This window comes from Triturus cristatus, chromosome 4_2 (assembly GCF_964204655.1).
Source record: "Triturus cristatus chromosome 4_2, aTriCri1.1, whole genome shotgun sequence".
Taxonomy (NCBI): domain Eukaryota; kingdom Metazoa; phylum Chordata; class Amphibia; order Caudata; family Salamandridae; genus Triturus; species Triturus cristatus.
The window spans coordinates 466697743-466722821 of record NC_140586.1 but is presented as its reverse complement, the minus strand read 5'-3'; the positions used below and the strand labels follow the sequence as shown (position 1 = coordinate 466722821).

At 40.7% G+C, this 25079-nt stretch overlaps 1 protein-coding gene across 1 annotated transcript in view; it reads right to left on the bottom strand.

Annotated features, from left to right (window-relative positions):
• ADGRL4 (adhesion G protein-coupled receptor L4) overlaps positions 1–25079 on the bottom strand; it is a 560895-nt gene that overhangs the window by 26664 nt on the left and 509152 nt on the right. The window contains exon 14 of the mRNA XM_085601960.1: positions 10811–10902. Coding sequence (XP_085458086.1) covers positions 10811–10902 — 92 coding nt within the window. The remainder of the gene's footprint in view (positions 1–10810; positions 10903–25079) is intronic.

The following is a 25079-nucleotide window of genomic DNA, read 5'->3' as shown; positions in this document are numbered from 1 at the left end:
TTCGGTAGGGACCATCTGCAAATTGAGTTTAATTCATTCCTAAAGAGAGGTCAGAGTGTACACCTGTGCACACAAACACAATAGTCATCTCAGAATGGTTCTTCTTCACACAAATGTAAAACTTTCTTTAAGTGGTTGCAGTGCAGGAACATGTGTAAGCGGTGGGACTAATGAGATGTTTTCCTTTTGTTTTCAGAAAAATAATTCAGTGATGGCAGTGGTGCGTGTGAGCGCATATGTGCTGATTATTTGGTGGAAAATAGCAGTGGCAAAGCCAATAGGTGTCACAGGCAAGACGCTGTGAGCAATGCTTGTTCATGGGGTTCTGTTATTTCGACCAACTGGTTGTGGATGGGTGTTTGTTTGACTTTGGCTTTTAGCTGTTTGTTAAATATGTAAGGCTTGTGTTTGTTAATGTTAAAGTAAAATCAATTGAGAAACAATCTTAGTATGGTACGGAGACGGATGGGTGTACCGAAGGGTGTTGTGATTTTTTGTTGAGCTGGGTGGTAATTTGTCTGGTGCTCTGCATTTGCTGATCCTTTTCTAGACAGGAGCTTCTAACCACTCATGTAGCTGCACTGTGTTGTACGTTTAAGGTTTTGGTCCGTTTAAGCCAACTTTATCTGAATGATTTTATGAGGAATGCTTTTAGGGTGAGGGAAAAGTGCTGTTGAGTTGAACGCAAATTGTCAGCTACATGGCTTCTGTGCCATGCCGCTCACCCCTCTACTCTTCATAGCCCTTGGTCATGCTGCTGATTAAAAGATAAAGAATGATACTTTAATTTTGCCTGCCCAGTTTCCATGAATAAAGATTTTACTAGTGCACCCCCTTCGTAAAAAAACTGAGGGCATTTGTTTTGAAAATGACATGGGTAGTGAAGTCTCTCATCCAGCATTATAGGTTTTCTAATGAAGTATGAGGAGAGCACGATCACAACACTCAAACACAGACACATCAGCAGTGTGACACACCACTGTAGTCTGCATCACCAAATCTTTCTTGAAGGTGCACAATGAAAACCTTGTGATCCTGGGGAAGGTTTGGGATGCCTTGCATTACCGCTGTTTATGTTCTGCCACCATCACCACAAACCATTATTGCTTGATCTTGTAGTAGACAAACAGATCTGCTTCACAGAGACATTACACCATGCTTTTTGGGCTAACTTTGGCATAGACGGATCTTCCCATTAAGTCTGGTCGGTGAACTCTGCTCGTGGAGTTTGCAGAGTTTTCTGCACTCTGCATTACTAAGAGCTCACAGAGGTTTTTTCCTTGCTCGCGCTCGTCAACATCAAGTTGGCGAGCGCAAGAGTGGAAAATTAACCTCCCGGCAAGATTTTTCCTCATTCACACTCGCCGACTTCAAGTTAGCGAAGCGGGGGAAATCAACCTCCTGGTGATATTTTCGATGCAGGCGGTCGGATTTCTCAATGCTGGTGGCCGGGTATGCTCACATTGAGAAACCGTCCGTACACGTTGAGAAAGCTGCAGCTCGAGTAGAAAATCTACTAAAGTGGCAGAAAGGAAGCAGCACCAGCTTGCATTGTGCATGATGCCGTTCGCCATAATTTCACAGCACGGACAAACACCCTGCACTGAAAATTACTGCGACCAGCATTTTTCTAACGCACTCTGCCGCTTGTGGAGCTTCGCATAGCGCAGCTGAGGTTTTTTTGCACTTCGAAGAGTTCCATGTAGCAGAACTCCGTGAACTCTGCCCAGGCGTACTTTCCACCCTACACATGTCTCCTTGTGCATCTAAGGGTGTAGAATTGTCTAAGGTAGACTTATGCAGTCAGCTAGACATACATCTACAACTGAGGTGCAGATTCCTCTTGACATCCTGCCCAATTGCTGTAATTCGACTGTGGTACAGTGTTTTCAGGGGGCTCTACTCATTTTTCTAGAGATAGCTAATACTCATGTAAAGTGGTCTTGGTGGGAGCATAGTGCTGAGACCTGAAAATGGTTGCAGATGCACAGCAACTGCCAAGATGTCCTATGCTCATTTATTCATGCAAACTGTTCCAGTGATACCTTTATGTGTCAAGGTTTCATTCCTCTGGTAAGGATACCCTACAGCGGTTGAGAGCACTTCTAGCATTGTAGTGCTGTAAGAATTAATTGACTGACTGTTGCCTCTGTACAAGAGGCAGGCATTCCACTTCAGATTATCTTTAGGAGTACAGGTTTGGCAACTGTCCACTGATGGCCTTCATAGGGAACATAAGAAGTATTTGTAGCAAATATCTCATTAAGTACATTTGGCTTCTGCATATGCATTGAAGCATAGACATGAACTGCAGTTCAACTATTCCAGTGGCTCTCGCAATGGTGCATCAGAGCTAGATGTGTGGCCTGTTGTACTCCCTTACTCCCTTGTTCCATTGTAGGAGAGATATTGTATGGTGCTGTCAACCATGTCACTCGACATTTTTTGTTACATATTGAGGAGGGGAAGGATGATGAGTGGCTGCAGTTATGTGAGATAACAATGTGTGGTGTATGTAATGAAAATTTTAAGTGTCTTACCTAGTAGGACATAGAACCGAAATTTGCTAGACCCCAAGCTCCTTCTTACATGATTTGCTTCCTGGATGACAACATAATGTCAAGATTTATGTAAACAATCTGAGTAATTTAAACAAGAAGGAGAGAGGGGCTCAATATCAACCAAAAGGAAATAGAGCACCCAGTAACTGCGAAGTAAAAAAAATGTTTTTCCTTATGGTACTAACACTCATCAAATAATTCAAACACTCCGTCCTGTCAAGATCCCAATGACGGGTTTAAACCATTCACTCCCACTGATGGAACACTTACACACAAAAAAACCAATTATGTCAGAGCAAGCTATTTATTTGCATCAAAAGATATTTTCATAGAGATATGATCAATATAAAATATACATTTCACTTTTTGTTAAAAAAACGAAGACAATTAAAAACATTTTCACATATAATCATACAGGAGAAAAAAGGGATAAAAGACAATACACTTTGTCATATCCTAGTTAATTCAGACCCCTCATGGGCAACATTGAGTAAGGATTCAATTCCCTATTTCAAATAGTTTGTATGCCCCTTCCGAATTTAACACATGTACCATGCGTCGACGCGTTTCGGAGGCTTTCACTGTTCGTAGCCTCCTTCTTCAGGACATTAAATATTTATTTCTCCTTATCCAGAAATAATCACCTAATACAGAAGTAAAACATTTTTTTTACTTTTAAGATAAATCATATTCTCAATATATAGCATAACTCTGATTACTCTTTCGTCTCTTTAAACACCTACTGGGAATCTTTAATATAGGGAAAGCAGTGATATTGTCCTAGATGGACTTATGTGACTCCAAGACTTAACAAGTATGTATAACAACAAAAAAAAGGAGAGGGGGATTTTGCTTTTTAACTTTGCACAGTGTTTGTTCAAAAAAACCGTTTTTTATACTGTAAGTGTTTCCATCCATTCTTACTACACATTCTATGCATTCTCACATCTCATACTTTGTTGTGAAGTATCACATTTGTACCATCTAGTCATTAATTACTGCATCACTCACCTGTGCAACCGCACTAGGGTGACTTGTACTTAGGGTTAAATCCTGAATGGGATTGTATCAATGTTTCATGGCTCCCCACGCTGTCAGAAAAATATAATAATATTTTTTAGATTAATTAATAAAATAAAAGATATTGAATATCATCATTTAGTAATCAGGGGAACAAGCCTCCCTGATTCAGAATCAATTGTCTGATTTCCAATTTGGAAATGTTTTTTTACTTAATTTTTTATTTCTATTTTAATTTTTGCTATAGTCCCTACAGGATCGCTCGTGGGTGTAAAGACCTCGAGTCCTTTCTTTCATAATTTTCTGTCTTTAGATCATGCATTTCTCTATTCCATTTTGTTAATTCCTATTAAGGGAGAACTTTATTGGGTTTAACTCGCTAACTATTAAGGTGCATAATTCTTATCATCACCCAGCAACTTCAAAAGTTTGTATCGTTATTTACTTTACCTTTGGATATTATGTCTGGTAGTTAAAACGATGTTTCCTAGAGTATATATCCTATAGTACAGGAACAAATTGTGCCGCCCCTATAAGTAAATATTAGGAGTTATTTTCCAATCATTTTCAAGGATTATTACTACACAAAGAAAACAATTTACCCACCAAAGGTTCTAAAGCTATTTAACATCAATGCTCACCTTTTAGTTAGATGGCTACTCGTATTCTAAAATTCTTTTACTGCTCCGGGTAAGTTTTACTCGTGGCTGTATCATCAAAGGGACAAGAAAATTATGTATATATAGTGTCCCTGTGATTCTATAATTCCTTCTTTAAAGAAAGGAAAATAACTCCTAATATTTACTTATAGGGGCGGCACAATTTGTTCCTGTACTATAGGATATATACTCTAGGAAACATCGTTTTAACTACCAGACATAATATCCAAAGGTAAAGTAAATAACGATACAAACTTTTGAAGTTGCTGGGTGATGATAAGAATTGTGCACCTTAATAGTTAGCGAGTTAAACCCAATAAAGTTCTCCCTTAATAGGAATTAAACAAATGGAATAGAGAAATGCATGATCTAAAGACAGAAAATTATGAAAGAAAGGACTCGAGGTCTTTACACTCATGAGCGATCCTGTAGGGACTATAGCAAAAATTAAAATAGAAATAAAAAATTAAGTAAAAAAATATTTCCAAATGGGAAATCAGACAATTGATTCTGAATCAGGGAGGCTTGTTCCCCTGATTACTAAATGATGATATTCAATATCTTTTATTTAATTAATTAATCTAAAAAATATTAATATATTTTTCTGACAGCGTGGGGAGCCATGAAACATTGATACAATCCCATTCAGGATTTAACCCTAAGTACAAGTCACCCTAGTGCGGTTGCACAGGTGAGTGATGCAGTAATTAATGACTAGATGGTACAAATGTGATACTTCACAACAAAGTATGAGATGTGAGAATGCATAGAATGTGTAGTAAGAATGGATGGAAACACTTACAGTATAAAAAACGTTTTTTTTGAACAAACACTGTGCAAAGTTAAAAAGCAAAACCCCCTCTCCTTTTTTTTGTTGTTATACATACTTGTTAAGTCTTGGAGTCACATAAGTCCATCTAGGACAATATCACTGCTTTCCCTATATTAAAGATGCCCAGTAGGTGTTTAAAGAGACGAAAGAGTAATCAGAGTTATGCTATATATTGAGAATATGATTTTTCTTAAAAGTAAAAAAAATGTTTTATTTCTGTATTAGGTGATTATTTCTGGATAAGGAGAAATAAATATTTATTCAGACCCCCCAGGAAATTGCAGCATGAATTAGCAAATTTAGCGGCACAAATATGGAAATTTAGCGGCACAAATATGGAAATTGAGCGGCATTTTTGCGGCACTTTATTTTACTCATAATCATTCATTTTCAGCCTGAAATCGATAGAAACTGTTTTAGCAGAGTATTGCACTTGTAATAGGCATATTTAAAGTGTCTGCAGATCTACGGAAGCACAGCTTCAATTCTAACCCTGTGGGAGAGTACTGTATTTCTCCCTGGGATGTTCTAGTGCCCATGTATGCACCCCTATCAGGGCACCGCTGATCCAGATCCGAGAGACAGGACACCTCTTCCTCAGGCACCCTCTTTTGAATTTGTTTTAATTAATGCTCTGGGGGCCCTCAACCATGAGATCAGTAATGTTAAGGAATGCTTAGGAGTCACCAAACAGGTTTTTCTAGAAGATAAGCAGGCTCTACCAGCATCAGAAGTCACCGGCCCCAGTACTAAAGCAAGTAACCTGAGTTAATTAAAGACATCTGGGTCCTCCTGATGGAGGAGAGTTAATCCTTGTATTTCACACAAACTTTTAACTATTGATTCCGATCCTGTTAATGCTGTGAAACCTTTAACTGATTTTTCTCAGTTCACACCCAGGTGAAAGTAAAAAAGGACTCTTTGCGTACTGTGAACAGTATGGATAAAGTGCTGCCCAATCCAGTTGGCAGTCCAGTGTATGCCACTACCGCTGTAGTGAATTTGGAGGTTAGGTCAGTTTCAACATCACAAACACTGTACATACCCAGCACTCAAGAGACTATTTGACGCATTCATGGTAGACTAAAAACCATAGAGTGTACCATTTCGACTTGCACACCTCTGATCACCTACCAACGTCAATTCGAAGATTTTAGGGTGCCACTGATGCCCCCCAATCTTGTGGGACCATGATTCAGATAGGTGTACTTCCAAGGAAACTAATACTCTACTTTTACATGTTTTCAGGAAACTTGAGGACATACTACAGCAGGTGCCAGCAGTGCTTCTATGTTTATGCTCTCTGGGCAAGGGGAGCGAGAAGCAGCCTGGCACACACATAGGCTGTGCTAATGTGTCAGGTTGGAAATTGAGACACAGAGAGCACCACAGCACTGTCATGCCCTGGAAACATAATGCAATGACACATTTTAAAAGGGGAGGCATATTACGCAACGTTTATTCGCACCTTCCAGGGTCAAAAAGCGTGTAGGGCTCAAAGTCCCCCCCCACTCCCCCTCCCCCCACCGTCGTGTGTGCAGCCCGGGCCGTGACATCTTCCCCGGCACACACACAGACAGATTTAGAGCTGCTGTAGGCAAGTGTCCGTATTATTGTAGCGGCACCTGAGTACTTTACAGGTCTTTTTAAAGACCATTTACACGTTAACAAAGCTTTGTTGTTTTCCACCCCTTCTTAGAGCCCCAGCATATCCACTCTGACAGTTGATGGAAGATTTAGCCCCCCATAAATGTTTATACATACCAAAGCATGAAAGGAAATGTCTGAAGCTCGGCACTGATTCAGTAACATCTTGCAGAAAGCGTCCACTGTGATTGACAGCCACATGAGTAAACACAAGCTGTGCCACTTTTGCAAAGATTGTTCTGCACACCCGAGGCATTACATATTGTCAAAGGTGGACTGCCGCCACTGACAGGATATTACAGTGCCACAGTTTACTTGAGGGCACTTTTTCCACATTTACTTAGTCCGTCAAGGGTTGCAAAAAACTAAGACAAATTATGTGGCATAATCCAGCACATTCTGTGGCACTGACAGTATTACTTCACAACATTTTAACAGTTTAGTTCTGTCAGGGAAAACATTTCACCACATTTCCGAAATTTCGCGGGCAGTTTTTAAAAAATCGCGGCATTTTTACAAAACTGCCGATTTCGCGATTTTTTTGCAAATCGCGAAATCCTGGAGGGTCTATTTATTGTCCTGAAGAAGGAGGCTACGAACAGTGAAAGCCTCTGAAACGCGTTGACGCATGGTACATGTGTTAAATTCGGAAGGGGCATACAAACTATTTGAAATAGGGAATTGAATCCTTACTCAATGTTGCCCATGAGGGGTCTGAATTAACTAGGATATGACAAAGTGTATTGTCTTTTATCCCTTTTTTCTCCTGTATGATTATATGTGAAATTTTTTTTAATTGAAATGTATATTTTATATTGATCATATCTCTATGAAAATATCTTTTGATGCAAATAAATAGCTTGCTCTGACATAATTGGTTTTTTTGTGTGTAAGTGTTCCATCAGTGGGAGTGAATGGTTTAAACCCGTCATTGGGATCTTGACAGGACGGAGTGTTTGAATTATTTGATGAGTGTTAGTACCATAAGGAAAACAAATTTTTTTACTTAACAATCTGAGTAGACAATTAGTTGTAGGTGGCCATCACATGAATACAATATGCTAAGGGTCTTATATTATTTTCAGTTGTGACAACAGTGTGGGTTATAGATATCCTCATGGGAAAGTGAGTTTAATAAATTGTGTCTCTAGTCTCTAGTTTAAGACTCTAGTTCTTCTTGGATGGAAATTGTGTCAAACCATTATAGTTCACCAAAATAAGTGATTCTTAGCAGACTTGACTTCCTTTATCCTCGTTAGGGATCTCATAATTTTTTATCATGTATAGCTTTTCATTGATGCTGACTTTTGTTTGAGATGCCGGTCCTTCTGTTCCTTATCATAGATGTCATGCAGTTTCCTTTTGCTAGAATTCCTTGTACAGTGTACTGCCTCCTGAAATGGGAAGGTGTGTGGCATTTCTAGCTGTTAATTATTATGATTATGTAACAAAGCTCAAACCTATTTAGTATGCAGTAGAAGGGTGACCATTAGGTGCGTTCCTCTTACATGAGGAGCAGTATGTGCAATTTTAGTTTCCTTTCACTGGGGCAAATGTGCAAGTAGTGCTTCGTGTTAAAGTGTGTTTGATGAGGTAGGTGAGTAATGAGAGTAAATGTGGCTATGGCAGGCCATGCTATACCCGCTATAGCATTTTTCAAAATATGCAAAATGTGAATATTTTAATAAAATAACTTTTGAAATATTTGAGTTTTCATGATGCAAAAAGCCATAACCGAAGAACTGATGAGATTTCACCTCAAACAAGTTACCTATGTCATTTAAATAGGAAATAATGCTATAAATAGTTACATCATACTTTCTTGTAAGTCCCATTTTTATAAAATGGAAGCAGTCCCTAGTATTCTGTTAAACTTCTCCTGCAGATTCCCCCTCCCAATCAGTGTACCGCTGTAATGGCACCTCACCCTTGTTTCTACGGTGCATCAAGGGAATGATGTCAACATAATTGCGATGTACAATATTTGTTAGAAAGCGTGCATTGTGAACCAGGCTTCCATGACATACCTAAAGTATCATTTTCAAGGGCTTCCACTGGAAGTTTTGGCTTGAGACATGTTGGTGCTAGTTATATGAGCCATTGTTTAAGAAAAGTTTAATTTGTATTTTACATCTCTGGAGTGTAGTTAGTGAGGAAGCAAGTGGAAGATTATTCTTACCTTAAGAAATGGGTTGTGCTAAATAATTGCACAATTTTCATTATTATGTTTTTGTGTCTGATTTGCCAAATGGTACCCTAACCATGATCATACCAGGCTGAATTTGCAGAATCTATTAATAGCTTGTGTTGTTTCTCTATAAAAACTCTGGATTTCTGCCTTTTGAGGGCTTTATTTTGTCAGATTTTTTGTGAGATTTTGCAGAATTCTTTTGCCATTTTCATCATAGAAGATATCATGCTGTTGGAGCTCTCTATGAGGTAACACTTAGAATGTTTGACTAGCATGTGCCTATCTAGGGATTATAAAGTATTCTGAGTTTGCATTATTCTGCCCCTTATGGCGATTCATGAATTTCTTTCTCTGTGCCGTATTTTTATTGTTCTGTAATAAATAAACATTTTGCTCTGTTTTTGATCTAGAACTCAGGCCTTTACGCATCTAATATTATGTTGTGTTTAACTCTACTAAATTGTCGTTTCCTCTTGAGGAGTATAGTCTCTAATTACAAGGTCAACTGGAGTTTCTGGTACAGAATTACATTGGTAAAAAGTTTGGGGTAATCAATGATTGGAGTTCGGGTGATTATTCATGTTCGGCTCCCACATTATCATATGATAGGAAGATGTTTTTCTATACATAGAACTGGGTGAGTGAGGCCAAGTAAGTAGGAGTCCTAAATGCATATAAAGATCTGAAAGAGAAAGCAAACATGGAGAAGAACCATACGTCAAAAAAGGATAACAGGCGCAGGTGAAATGTGAGGTGTGAAATATTTCACAAAGTAATTTAGAAACAAAGTTTAAAAACGTTTGAGGACGAATGGAGGAAGCAGGAAGATAATAAGCACAAAGTAACAAAAATCCAAACAAGAAATATTCACAGTAGGAATAAAGGTTTTAGCAGTTGTAAAGTTGAGAAAAAACTAGGCTACTATTTAATATTTTGCTGGATGCAACATGTGCAGGGTACCACTGGAATACAAAGGGAGCAACAAAGATTAGATAAGATGCTGTGAATAAACCTATGTTTGATTGATTTTGATTAGACTAAAACACTGACAATGATTTGCGTGGACGGGAAGAGAACTTTTTGAGTACAAGATTGTAAGGATTAAGATGGTAAGAATGAAAGCCATATATAAATTTATAAAGGATGCAGAGATAGAAAATGGGTTATTCTAACTATAGGTGAAATACAAGTAGGAGATTAAGTGGCAGATTTATTAAGTATTTGCCACGCAATGGGCGCAAGGGTGATGCAACTAGTAAGTAGGATTTATCAAGCCATGCAAGGACACCTTGTCTGGCCTTGAATGGCTGGATAAATCTAGAGTAATGCAACGCAGTGCAAACCTCTACATTTCGTTACTCTGGCCCATGAAGGTGTTCCATGGTTGGAGCGTGGCTGTTCTCATGCATCCACCCATGGATTTTGGCACATTCCCCGTTACCTTTAGTGGTAGACCTGGAAATGCGTCAAAATGCTACGTATCCTCCGGTGAAATGTAACAAGAAGAAATATTGTTATTTTTCCTCATTACTGTGGATTGTTTTTGTGCAGCAACATGTCCCCTCCTGCACAAAAACTATCCTGCTTACAATGCCGGCACCCTTGCACCATAGCGTAAGGGTTCCTGTGTTGGAGCTAGGCAGCACATTGTGGACAAGCTAAGGAAAAAAACAGGAATGTGCCATATAATAGTAAATATGACACGCTCCTTCCCTTTCCCTTTCATGCAGTGCAGCAATTCACTGCATGATCTTTGGATAAATGTGTCCCTAAGTCTTGTGAACCATCAGAGTAGAAGGGATATGTCTGCAATAAGATTATTTTTTAATTCACACCTTAAAATAACTTCTTAACAATATATGCTTCTTTGAAACATATTTTGTGAAACTTCAGAACTTACCTTATGTTTTCATAGCAACTAACTTCAGGTTTTAACATTGCTGTGTGTCGAAATACTTTGTAAATAATCACACCAAAAGCCATCAGATTGACCTACATAAATTGATATAAAAAGACAAAGGGCTATTAAAATGCTACTTCTGCTTTAAAGATGGAAAATGAAAGATGACTTAATACTATATTCAGTTTAAACATTCTCTAGCAAACTCATATTTTTATCTCACTTCAAAACACTGGCATGCTCTAAATGCATTGGCAGCACCAAGATGTCCTAAACAAAAATTCAATGTTAAAAGTGTTTGGAAGAAACATACCACATTTGCAGCTGAACAATAAGTCTATTTTAGTCCCTGATGAGCATACAATGATCATCACTATACCCCACCTCTCGTTGACATAAAAAATCTATAAGAGGAAAAAGCAACTAACAGTTGTTAACACTAGGAAGCATGTGAGGAGTAAGGCTATTAACACCACCTTAAAGATCTCACCTCACTAAGGCAGATGCCATGCACACTTACTGTACCTGTCAATTTGAGGCCTCTCCTTCAAACTCTGAACATGGAATGCAGACACTCTCAGTATTTACTTTAGAGTGCTAATACATTTTTGGACTCCATTGTCAGCGAGGATTTGTGTTGTCGTAAGCTCAGCCTCTTGATCTATTGTTTTGAGAAATGTATTTAGTCCAATTACTGCCGCTATCAACATTCATCGTTCCATGGACTTCCACGGACTGTCATGTTCACATTTTGATGATGACCTCTGGATTCATTGGTAAGGTCAAAACATCGATGAGACTATTAGTGCAACTAAGGAGTTTTACTAGTATATTGACTATCAAGTGAATATTTAATACTTGGGAAACTGTCTTTGGTGTGATGTTAGATCTGCTAACATGACTACAGCCACTATGTGTTCATTCACAACCTTTTTTTCCGTGAGTTTAAATGTTAAGGGACAGGAGTATGCAAACACATAAAAGATTCCACTCACAGCCACATGAAGCATTACATGAATAGGTTTAGAATTCCACATCCAAATGAAACCAGGCACAAGCAATGGCCAAGCTGAATAAGTGATATTTTCATGTGCAATATGCAATTTCTACAAATTTGCCCACTTACCCGTGGGATTGTGTCTACATGTAAATAATTGCCTTTGATGGTATTCTTTCAATTCCAGGCTCATGCAAGACTGCTCGTTCACCTCTGCACTGCAGCACAAAGCCTGACCCAATACATCATTGGTGCGTGAGTCTTACCAAATACGCCATTGCGCACTTTTCTACTATTCATACAACACAGAGCTGTGCACTTCCAACCAGCGCTGCATTGGCTTATTCCCAGCAAATGTAAACCAGGATCTTTCTCTGCTCAAATTTCTCCAGAAATCTTTATGCAACAGTTCTAAATGGAATTTTAAACAATGTACAAACACCACTTGCAGTTCATTTGGCAACCTCAGAATGACCCTGAAAGCATAATCAGTCTAAACCTTCGGTACAGACCAGTTCAGCCCACTTGACACTCATAGAAAAAACATTGACAAAGTCATTTGGTTTAGTTTCAATGTGCCTACAAATATAATCCCAGGTATTCACAAATGGTGTTTACATGTGTTGCATGCACAAATGCTTGGTTATCTATTTAACTCTTGCTTTATTTGGAAGGGACTCTAAGCCCACAAAGCCCTGCAGTGTTCAACGAGTGGAGGCGGGGCACCTGATTCGTGCTGGTATGTTGAACTTAAGGAGGATTCTTTTTTTGCGGCGTGGCACACGCTATTTTGAAAGGCCGGGCAGGACTCTAAGGCCCAAAAAGCCCTGCAGTGTGCAGCGTGAGTAGGCGGGGCACCTGATTTGCACCGGTTGGGCACATTTAATGAGGCTTATCTGCCCAGGCGTGTGCCAGTACGAAGACCAGGCCAAGAGCAGGCCAGTCTGCACCCATCAGTTCCTGAACAAGACTGTGCTGGGCCACATCTCTTTGCCTGACTGTTTGTAATGCAACAACTGATTCCGATTGGGAAAATGGGTAAAAGAAAGTCTGTTGCCTCTGCTATGCCTCCTAAGGATCGGTCATCCACAGCCGCAGTAACACGTTTTTGACTACTGCAGGGGATACTATCCACTCGGAAATTAAATGTGTAGAGGAGAGGCTGGGGGTCACTAAGAAGGCCTTATCCAGGGTCCTGGGCAATGATATAGACCCAGAAGCTATTCTTGACCCCATAGGCAATAAGCCTATGGAATCAAGAATATCGGGGAGAGGAGTTGGACTAAAGGTTAGGGCGCTCGACCTCGGACCTGGGAGAACTGGGTTTGAGTCTCGGTAATGACGCTAAACATCCGGTGGTTCTGGGCAAATCACTTAATCTCCCCGTGCCTAACAAAAAAAATAATGTGTGTCCTCATGTAACCTAACTGGTGCTATGTAAAGTGCTCTGATACCTGATTGGATTCGGGACAAGTTTGCGCTATATAAAACTCTGCAAAAAACACACAAAAAAAGCAAACACATGGTGGGCAGAGGGGGGAGTCTTATAACCCCTGTATAACTTCTGGTGACTTTATCTTAACTGGCAATAGATTCATGTGGATTATCTGCATTTCGAACATAGTTCATGTGGTGATGTTCTGACTAGAATTATGCTCAGACAGGACCTAGTGCATACATTGGACATAGTCTAGGTCGCGGCTACAAATCAAGCCACCTTAACTTGGAGAGGCACTGGCTGCCTGATTGATTTTATTGCTATATCAAAACACTGAGGCAAAAAGGTTACCAATTTTACAATACCACAGAGTTGCCTGAGTGATCATAATCTGCTGGCCTGACCATGTTTATTGACCCCCCTAATAGTGGCTATCAAGACTAGAGGTGTCTGGCATAAATGGCCTGATAGTGACCCAGGCGATCTACTGTCAGCTCTGGTAGACAGAAGTTGGGGACACTTGATGGCGTGTCAGGGGCATGATGAAAGTCCGCCAAGTATTTTGAGGACTTATAATGAGATCTGTAAGTCTGTAGCAGAATTCCTATTCCCAATACAATCTGATGGGGTGCCTAAGAAAAGGAAATGGTTTGACAGGTCTTACTCCTAAACCCACAGTTGTCTAAACAGGGCCCTAAAAGAGTCACTGAGGGATGTGGAGGAAGGAAGGTTGTGCAGATTGCGCTATACAGCAGAAGCAATCAAGGAGAGGAAAGAAACTATAACACAGGAGACATGGTGAGCACCCATATCACTAGTCTAGCTATGACTATTCCATCACATCTATGGATGACACACTTCATAAAGGTTTGTGAATCTCATGCATTGATATATACGGTCAGCAACAGTGATTATTAATTCAAGTCCAGGAAAGGGATGGTTGCCACTAATTACTCTAAATGAAGTCATTTTAGTGGTAGAACGGAGTTCGAGTAATAAGCACCTGGCACAGATGGAGTTCCCATCGACCTTTTTAAAAATAATCTAGATCTTTGGGCCCCACTTTTAATTAATGTTCTGCATAGCACAATTTATGTCCATCCACCAAAGTCCTGGCCGAATGAAATTATCATCCCGATTTTCATGAAGGGGGGCCCTACCGACACATTCTGCTGTTGTCCCATCTCTCTTATTGACTCTACACCAAAAGTGATGGATACAATTTTGTTAAGCTGATTAGAGTCCTAAGCTGAATGGAAAAAGCATCTTTTCAGAAGTGCAGTATGGATTTAGGCAGGGCCTAGGTACTGTAGATCAGGGCCTGATCCTACACCTTCTGATTAGCAAATACACCAAAGTGAAGGGAGGGTGCTTACATCTAGCCTTCATGGACCTCAGCTCTAGGTATGATAATGTTGACAGAGGGAGGCTATCGGGAAGATGTGGGAGATGGGAGTGGACCCGCATATTGTGCACCTACTTATTGAACTTCATGTAAGAGGATGTATAAGATGGATAAGATACAGCCCAAATGGTGAATGCACTCCTCTAATTAAGGTCAGGCGGGGCATCAGACAAGGTTTTATCTTGGTTCTCTTCCTATTCTTTCTCTATATTATTGATCTTGAGTCATCCTTGTTGAGCACGTAGGCAGACGTATCAAGGGTGGGGAATAAGCGTTTGCTGGTTCTCATTCATGCCGGCAATTGTATTTCATTATCTATAACTGAGGTATGCCTGCAAAAGTTATTGAATGATTTTGTATCATGCATGGATGGACTGGGCCTGACTACTAACAAATCCAAATCCTTTACCATGGTCTGTGGTCAGCCGCTCAGCAAGTTGAGGACGTTCCATGTTTGTAATTCCAAATTGCTATGTGTGGCAGCTTTCACATATCCAGTGTCCCCTTTGAAAACAAAGGCACCTGGAGGCATTTTGTAAAAGTGAGGAGGTCTCAACTTGAACAGTCAACAGCTGCAATATTTAAGTTTGCCGTGAAAATGGGCTCATCGCCCGTGGACGTGATGATCAAAATATATAAGGCAAGATTATATCATTTGTGACATATGGTGCAGGTATTTGGTGAGCATGTGATATTGCGCGACTACAGATCCGCAAAAAATACTTTTTTGCGAAAGCTGTTATATGCTTCCAGTAGTGCACCCACTTCTGTATGCCATGAGGAACTGGGACTACCAGTTTGGTTTGGAACTGTAGCGTCACTCAATTAAGCTGTGATTACTGATTACATGAAACAAGATAGAGCCTGTAATATTCACTGATTGACTCATGACAATTCCCAGCTTTATTCAATAGCACACCTGTAGGTTTTTGACATTCCGCAGAGTATTAGTGCATCAGTTAAAGCCACTGTTAAAATTGATCTTCTGTTCAGAATGTTAAGGCAAAGAGAAGTATCTGAGTTTGGAAGAGGAGGGCAGTGTCCCATACTCCGCTAAATACTATTATATGGAGCCCTACTTAAATACTGTACCAAGATATCAAAGATATTTTCTGGTAAGGTTCCATTTTAATATTTCCCACCTATTGGTTTCCTATCCACAAGCCACTTTTTGTGAAAAGGACCCTGTGTCTTGTCCATGTAATTCAGAATTTTCACAATCCTTGCTTCATTTCTTCTGTTTCTGTGAATTGTACATAGTGCCAAGAAAACGTTTCCTAATCCTCTTACTCAGGTTACTTAACATTAGATGTTGTAGACCAGCTCTACTATAATTACAATTATTACATCCCTACATGGTCTGTCTTGTGGCATATAGATTTATCACAGCTGCAGTAAGGTTGCACAATATGGTGGGCAAATAACCCAATCTTGGCATAGTAAATGTTTACATGGCATGAAGCAACCTGTATGATTTGACTGCAGGATTGTGTATAACTATCACTATTTGCAATTGTATGTACATTCTATACAGACTAGTGGAATGGTTTCATGGATGATCTGATAAGCTTTTAGAGACCCATATTATCAGGGCGACTGTGCTGCCTGCCATGCACAAATCACTTTTTACTTGCACGGTTGCATAATGTCAATTATGATCTGAGAGCAGGTTTGTGTAGAATTCGTAATACTTGCAATACTATGTGCATTTTATATAGGCTAATGAATTGGCCTTATGTACGACCGGATACATTTTAGTGATCTCTATTACCAGGGTGACAGTACCGAATGCCATGCATAAATCATCTCATGAGCTACCAGCATGGTCGCACAAAGAGCCTCATTACGATGTCAGTCAGAAAGCATTCTGACCGACTCATTGTCGGAATTGCTTCCAACCATCTTGGGTTCGGTGAGCCCGACCGACCAATTACAATGTTTTTGAACACCGTTTAGTCGGACTCCAATTAACTTCAATAGGAACCTGTGCTCCGACCAACAACACAGGCTCCCATTGAAAAAAAGGGGTGCTTCAGGGAAAACCTTGCACCATCTCACAGGCACCCCATGGTGCCTGCCACACTCTGCATGGTTGTAAAGAGGGGTCCAATGGGTACTGCCGCGGGCCCCAACCGGAGGCCTCCGTGTGAAGGGGGCCCTGCTACAGGCCCCCAAATTCCGTTTCAGACAGCAGTTTTATATCGGACAGACCAATTCGGAAAGGTTGTCCGAATCCGACATCGTAGTACATCGGTCAGAAAAGTGGTCCATAAACCTGTACGATTTGTTTCCGACCAACTTGGAGTCTTCAAATGCCAGTCAGAACAGTGTCAGAGAGGCTGAACAGTTACCTTCTATCATAATTGACCGGTCGGAAATTATCCTGAGTCAGTCGGAAACATGGGTTCCTACACAGGTTAGGAAAATCAGAATGGCGTTCGGAGCCTTTCCAACCGACATCGTATTGATGCCCAATGTTGTACTATGCATATTTGTACATAGGCTGCTGGACGTATCTGTTACTTGTTGTGTCTATGGTTTTAACTCCTCATTGAGTTTTTTTATTGCAATTTTTCGTATGAATAATAGTATTCTTTTATGATTTTTAACCAAATAAAGATTTATTGATGATGATGAATTCCTGCCCTATAAGTTTTGCCAATGCTGTGGACAAAAGTAGCGAGAAAGGATTGCTTTCTATATAGAATGCATATAAGAGATAAAGACCTGGAGGTGACTGAGTGTTGTTGATTGAATGCACTTCTCAAGCAAAAGAGTCCCGCACACATTAAAATGGAAGCAAGTCACGGAAGGGGGAATGATACACCAAATACCCAATACAATGCGGTGAAAAATACTCCTCTGGGTGAAGCTAAAACCCACTTAATGTATGTTCTAAGGAATTGGTGCTCCTGCGTTCTGCGTTGTGGCTGATTTTTTTTTTTACTGCATTGTTTGGATTCAGCTTTAGCATTCCTGATGTAGTCCACATTTTGAATGCAGTATTCGGCCCCTTCTGCACCCTATCTTAACTATTTTAGGAATCTATCGACACACTATTAATGGAGCTCAGGACAGACACCCATGTACATTTGTATTCGCTGATCTCTACTGACCCTGCGTGAATACGTTTTAATGCTCCCCTACTGATCACTGAAAAACCTCCAGCCACAATCACTGGCTTCCATCTCTTCAAGCCTGCGTCAATGTATTGATGCAAATTAATGGGAGTGGTACTGGGAGAGAATTCTATTTGTCTAAATAATGTGACTAGGCTTACTTTGACAAGGGGACAGAGATGAGCTGTTTATGCTAAATACTGCATTAAAAAACGTTGATTTCATTTAAAAACGAATGTTCTAGCAGCCGTCTGGACATCCCCAAACCGAATAAGACCCCGGCCGGCATTAGACTTTGTTTACTCTTATACTGCGTTTCAATATGTTAAGTGCTCCATCTTAAGTAGTCGGCTGTCGGAACGCTGCCCATTCCATCCCAATTAGTGAGCGCCTTGAAGACTGCAGGCACGCGTGTTGTCCTTGTCGTTTGTTGCTGGTTCGGGGAGATGCGTGTGTTCGCACACGTTTAATAGCACGCCGTTAAAGTAAGTGACTGTTCGTTCGATCTGGGGCTGTCATGCTGGAGTTGATAAAAAGCCATCCTATTTCCTAAAAGTAATGTGATTCTTTGAAGATATTTCTCTTTATTGAGCTATGTTTGACGAGGATGGTAACAGGGACATAAGTAGGCTAGACTAGCATGTTAAATACGCCGGTGAAAGTTGGGTGATTCTCAAATTTTAGGGACGCGAAATACATGAATTATTTTATCATTCACTTGCTGGTATTTTTCAGAATCAAGGGACTTGTTCTCGCAGAATGTGACTTGTTGGTAAATATGTTCTACTCAATCCAGTGTCATGCCTGTCTCTAGGAGGCATTATTTACACGAAGCGTCCACTTTTGCGAAAATAAGCTGCGCACGCTTAAAAGATTTTTGGTGAAGTTCTTAAAAAACCGTAAGCAATTGCACAAAAACTCACAGACACCTATGCAATTTCATGTACGTGTTAATATGAGACACATCTCTGCCACTGTTTTGAGCTGACAGGTGTCGTAAACACTTGAAGAGATCAAGCAGTGGTGATTTTCCAATTTGTGGTAAAAATATTGTGGGGAAAAAAGTAGACTGCAAAAAAGTTGTGTTAAAAATGACATCGACAGAAACTATAGAATGAAAGAAAGTTGTGGCTATGAAAACAGTGATAAATGTGACTTATAGGGAAAGGTAAATTTACTGGGAGCAGGGGCAAAGGCGTAGTCAGATACTGAATTGAAGAGTTATATTTACCGTGAGAGGGGAAAGAGTGACTAGTAAGGAGTTTTGGGGATTAAAAAAAGGATAGCATTAAGGGATATTAGGGTTCTTTTCTGAAGTGAGAGGTTTTGAGGTTAAGGGAAAGGTAGGATTAATGGATATTTAGGGATGTTTAGGGTTCAGGGAAGGGCAGCATTAAGGGATGTTCATGGTTTTTAGACTTTAGGAATGGGTAACATGAGAGGCTTGGTCGAAGGTCTTAGAGTTCAGGGAAGGGTAGTGCAAAAGTCTAGTAAGGGTTTTTTTCAGGGTGCAGAAAATGGTAACTTTAAGGACTAGTTAGGGTTTTAAGGGTTTAGGAATTAGAAGAGTTAAGGAGCACTAAGGGGTTATTATGGTAAAGTTAGATAAATAAAGAAAGCACGTAATGAATACATTCTTTAAAATTCAACTCTTTGGATTTGTTATAGGTAATAATAAAGGAAATTACATTATTAGCTCGACAATTTCAGCTTTAATATTTTAAAGGGTAGCTTTATTACAAAAAACACGATTTACCACCTGAGACTGGGGCAAAATGTTCTTTGTTACTGGAACTTTCAGGGAATGTACGGCTTTTAGCTGAACTGTAACTTAACTTGTTAATATCTGTAGAGTAATTTACACAGCTCAACATAAGACAAACCAACACAAAGCAAGCAAACAACACAACAATGTTATCTGCCACAGAGGCATGCTCCATGCAAATGATTCTTGCCACTTCCAGTGCCGACTGTGTGGTCATTTCAAGCATTACAGTATCACAACTGGGCAGAAAAGATTTCTCTGAAAGCCAGTAGTGTCCCTACATATTTAATTTTTCAAGTGTTGTCCCTGTCATAAGCAGTATGAAACCTAGGGCCACAGGGCCGGAATGGGAACCACAACCTGCCCTGGCAAAGTGCTCAGCCGGCCCCCATCCCCCATGCCGCCGAGCTCTTTGCCAGGGCCGGTCTTTGGCCGATTTTGTTACAGGGCCGATTTTGCAGCTATGCTGCAAAAACGGCCCTGTAACAAAAACGGCCCCCAGGGGTCCAAAACCGGCCCCCACCCGTGTGGCGCACCGGGGAATAGCCCGGTGCCCGCTAGGGCCCGTCCGGCCCTGTGGGCCAGATGTACGACGATTCCGTTTTGCGGGTCGCAAATTGTGTTTTTTTACGACTCGCTATTTGCAACTTGCAAAACAGAATTTACTAATGTGTCTTAGAAATATTTAGGGATACCCAATGAGGGTTTCAATTTACCTGCCTTATCAACATTAATGAGGCAGATTGCAATTTCTGACCCATTGGGAATGGGCAAGAACACAGGGACGTATTTTTGAAGACAGTGGTCCCTGAAAACAAGGAATTGTAACAAGCAATAATCAATATAGCCACAATAGGTACTATATTAAGGCCTATGTCCAGCCGGACAAGGCAGCTTTAATAAGCAAAAATGTTTTCAGTGATGTCACAAGATGTAAGCAAAGCAATGGTGGGACACAAGCCTGTATCCTATGGCTTACATATCAAGAGGACATGAATTTGTGAAAAAACACACAGGCAATTGAAGCGATGTTTCTTATGAGAAGAATAGCAGATAGTGAAACATCCTAGTCACCTTCATGACATTTCATACACATAAGTGAACATAGTGTAAGGTGAACAACATAGTCGACGACGTTTCGATCCTTACTGGGGGGGTGTTAGGATCATCATCAGGACTGATTAATATGGCGCCCACGTTGGGCGCCATATTAATCAGTCCTGATGATGATCCTAACACCCCCCCAGTAAGGATCGAAACGTCGTCGACTATGTTGTTCACCTTACACTATGTTCACTTATGTGTATGAAATGTCGTGAAGGTGACTAGGATGTTTCACTATCTGCTATTCTTCTCATAAGAAACATCGCTTCAATTGCCTGTGTGTTTTTTCACAAATTCATGTCCTCTTGATATGTAAGCCATAGGATACAGGCTTGTGTCCCACCATTGCTTTGCTTACATCTTGTGACATCACTGAAAACATTTTTGCTTATTAAAGCTGCCTTGTCCGGCTGGACATAGGCCTTAATATAGTACCTATTGTGGCTATATTGATTATTGCTTGTTACAATTCCTTGTTTTCAGGGACCACTGTCTTCAAAAATACGTAACTTCCCAAGGTCCCTGACCAATTGCTTTGGGTGCCCTTGTCCCTCTGTTACAAGAACACAGGGACAGCAGACAACCATGTCTGTGTTTGCTTTTTAAATAAGATGTTTGGGGTGTGACTCAGATTAGTAACATTTAGGCACAAACCACTTGGACAACTAAAGTCTCATTTAAAGAAATTGGACACAACATGAATGGCAACAACACATTTGACATTAGACAATTACAAAACCAATTAAATGGCAACACATGAAAATGCAAAAAAATGTACTATCCTTTGGGATTGTGACTAACCGAGCCAGCTAGTCACAGTCCCCACTTGAGCCACGGAGTAACAGTCTGCAAACAGGTCAATTCGCCTGTTGTAATCGTATTATATATGACTAGCTGTCGTTGGCAGGTTGCAGTTTTGAGATTTGTAAATAACCTGTGCAGCTATCGTTTCATGTATAATTGATGGACTGGTCATTTTTTGCATTTTCATGTGTTGTAATTTAATTGGTCTTGTAATTGTCTAATGTCAAATGTGCTGTTGCCATTCATGTTGTGTCTAATTTCTTTATTGATTGTTCTTCTTGGTTTTGACATGATCCAAATGTTGAACGTGTATACTAAATAGTAATTGAATCAGGAAGGTGTAATTAAAACACCAAACAACTTTAGTTGTCAAAGTGGTTTGTGCCTAAATGTTACTAATCTGTGTCACACACCCAAACATCTTGTTGTACAAAACTATTACTGAGGCCTAGTTTGGGTGTGGTATTAGGCCCAAACCCCCTTTTGTTTAAAAAATGCTTTTTAAATAAAGGAACTTTTTTTAATGCAGCCTGTTTTCATGAACGGAAAATATGAGGCATTTAAAAGAAAAGCATATATATTTTAATTTTTTAAGGGCAGGCATTGGTCAATGGGACCCCTGTCTGCTCATAAAAAATATTTTGCATACGTTCACAAAGGAGAAGGTGTCCCCTGGGGACCGCTTCCGGTTTGCGACTGGCCTACCATCTACATGAAGTAGGTGGTAAATGCAATTGTTTTGCGACCCCATTTGCGGTAGCAAAACAATTGTACATACCAGTGCGACTTGCTATTAGCAAGAGATGCCCATGGCATGTTCTTTCCCAATACCCACTCACAAACCCTACTTTGCGAGTCAGCAATAGGTTACCAACTTGCAAAATAGGGTTTGTACATAGCACAACCCTTTTAAGCGATTTGTGACAGCTAAATAGGGTTGTACATCTGGCCCCTAGTCTCCTGAGGAAAGCTATGTCCTCCGCATGGAGAACAATTTGGGGAGAGGAGTTAGCCTAACGGCTAGGGCGGTCGACCTTGAATCTGGGGAACTGGGTTCGAGTCTCTGCAATGATGCTGAACTTCCTGTGATACTGGGCAAATCACTTAATCTCCCCGTGCCTAACAAAAATGAATGTGTGTCCTCATGTAACGTAACTGGTGCTATGTAAAGCTCTCTGATACCCGATTCGGGTCAAGTTCACGCTATATAAAACTCTGTAAAAAAAAATATATAATGGTTGTATGATAGAAGCACGCATGGTTAAACAATTTATGCCTCTACCACGCAGCCCTAACTTCAAATGCATCTTAACCATACATTCCTTTACAACACATTCCTTTACCATGCAATTTCGTGGTATAGGCATGAATGGCAAAGGGGTATGTGTGGCTAAAATTGCCACTACCCCACCCCACTGACTGCCCCCACCCATATCATTCCTCCACCCCTGCGCTGTTCCAAAAACATACCCCTTTACTAACACTACCCTGAGCCCCCACCCCCACCCCTGCACTGACTCTAACCATTCTCCTCCCCCTGCCGAAGGCCTAAAACCTTGCCCCTTTACTTACACTACCCCACCGGAGCTGTCCCTTAAACTATCTCAAACCCTTCCACTGCCCCGAAATCTACACAGACCCCCAGCCCTAAAAACTACCCTGCCTACCCCTTCCCTTCCAACTGCCCTAAAGCCTAAAACCCTGCCCCTTTAGTTTCACTACCCCAACCCCCCAAACCTGCACTGTCCCTTAAACTACCCCAACCCCTTATACTGCCCTGAAAGCGACCTGACCCCCCAGCTCTAAAAACTACCCCGACTACCCATTCCCCTCCCACTGCCCTAAGGCCTAAAACCCTGCCCCTTTACTTACAATACCCAAGCCCCTCCAACACCGCGCTATCCCTTAATAAATCCCAACGCCTTCCACTCACCTGAAACCCACCGACCCACCCCGGCAGCCCCATTCACCTCACCACGGTATCTTTCTGGTTCCGTCTTCACTGTCTTCTGTTTAGCCAGCAGCTAGACCGCGCACAGCCTTAACCATGAGTATGGTTAAGGTAAGCGTGGTTGCACTTGCAGTCAGAACACTTGTGGTGAAGACCGCGGTGTTCCGACCATTCCCCCAATGTAATTATCTAATCCCCAACACTCAAAGGCTTAAAGGGGAATAACTCAAGATAGAGATATGTCATTCTTCTTTCCAATAAGCTCCCTGAAAATAGGTTTTAGGTAGAAATCCCAATCTATAAAGACAAGTATTCTGCAGCAAAAGAAAACTGAAAAAGAATTTAAATGAACATGCATTTGCCAAAGACTGTATGTAATATTACGTAACTAAGGAACAACAAGAAACTAACCAGAGGAGTTCAGCGATAAAACGTGTTATTAGACCAGAATAGGTGTGCCCTATATTTTTTCCTCAAATACATTTATATTGTCCTTTACATATTTACCATGCATTTGAGTAAAATCTTTTGATATTGTATTGCTAACATCCTTATTCAAATCTTGACAGTCGACATCAGAACAGTTTTGGAATACTTTTGCTTTAGGTTAAATGTCTTTCAGCATCTTTAAGATGAGCCCCTTGAGTTAAAAAAAATGCTTGCGCTTATACCAACACCCAAAATGAAGAAACCTTTCAAAACAGTTAACTGTGGGGGCGTGGCTTGCGCGCCGCTACGAGATGGCGGGTTGCGCTTGAGCTCTGTGCTGAGCGAGGACGTCGGAGGATTATTTACTGCTTCATATTGCCCCTTAACTGCGGAAAAGATGACCTTCATATCCCTACTGCTGCCGTGTGCGACCTGAGAGGGATTCCTGCTTCTGAAGCGCCCGGTGCCTGCATTTCTGCTGTTCTGAGGTGGCGCTCGGTGTTTTCACGAACGGCCTCCATTTTGTTTTCCTAACTGACGAAGATGTGTTTTTCTCCACAACACGACGGCGATATTTCCACGGTTTTGCCAGGAATGCTGATAAACAGGTGCTGGTGACTATTTCCGTATTGCTGGAAGTCTATATTAGTTTTCTCTCCTTACTCATGTTACATTGATACCTATGGTGAGACTATTTTTGGATTTTATTTTACCGTACCTCTTTTCAGAGTGCCTCCAATGTCTTTATTTGGTGTTTTCTTGCTCTATGACACCCTGCTTCTTGGTTTTTATGATTTCGGAAGGCGTTTCTTTTGTTACCTGCAGGACATGGTATTTTTGTCATGAGATTCCTTTCCTTGCTCATGTAAGCCCGCTGGTGGTATTATCCTGTATTGGTTGCTGAAAGTGCGCTTTCCACTTTTTTACTCATTTCTTTTTTGTATACTAATATACTAGTATCCTTTGGATTTTTCCTTCCCTTCATTTCTCTGCGGTGCTGTATTTTGCCCTCGCTGTGGTAGTGTGCTCTATGGCTGCAAATATGGGCTTGTCGCCAAATGCTAAAGACGCAAAGGACTCTAAAGCTTCTCTTAAGAGGTCCAAACAAGTGTCTCCTACACCTGACACTGGTCACAAAGACACCAATTCCACGCTTGAGTCTATTCTGACGCGCCTTAATGAGGTTCATGACATTGCGCAGTCTACCAAGACAAACACAGATTTGCTGCAAGTGGAGGTGGCAGCCATTAGGAATGA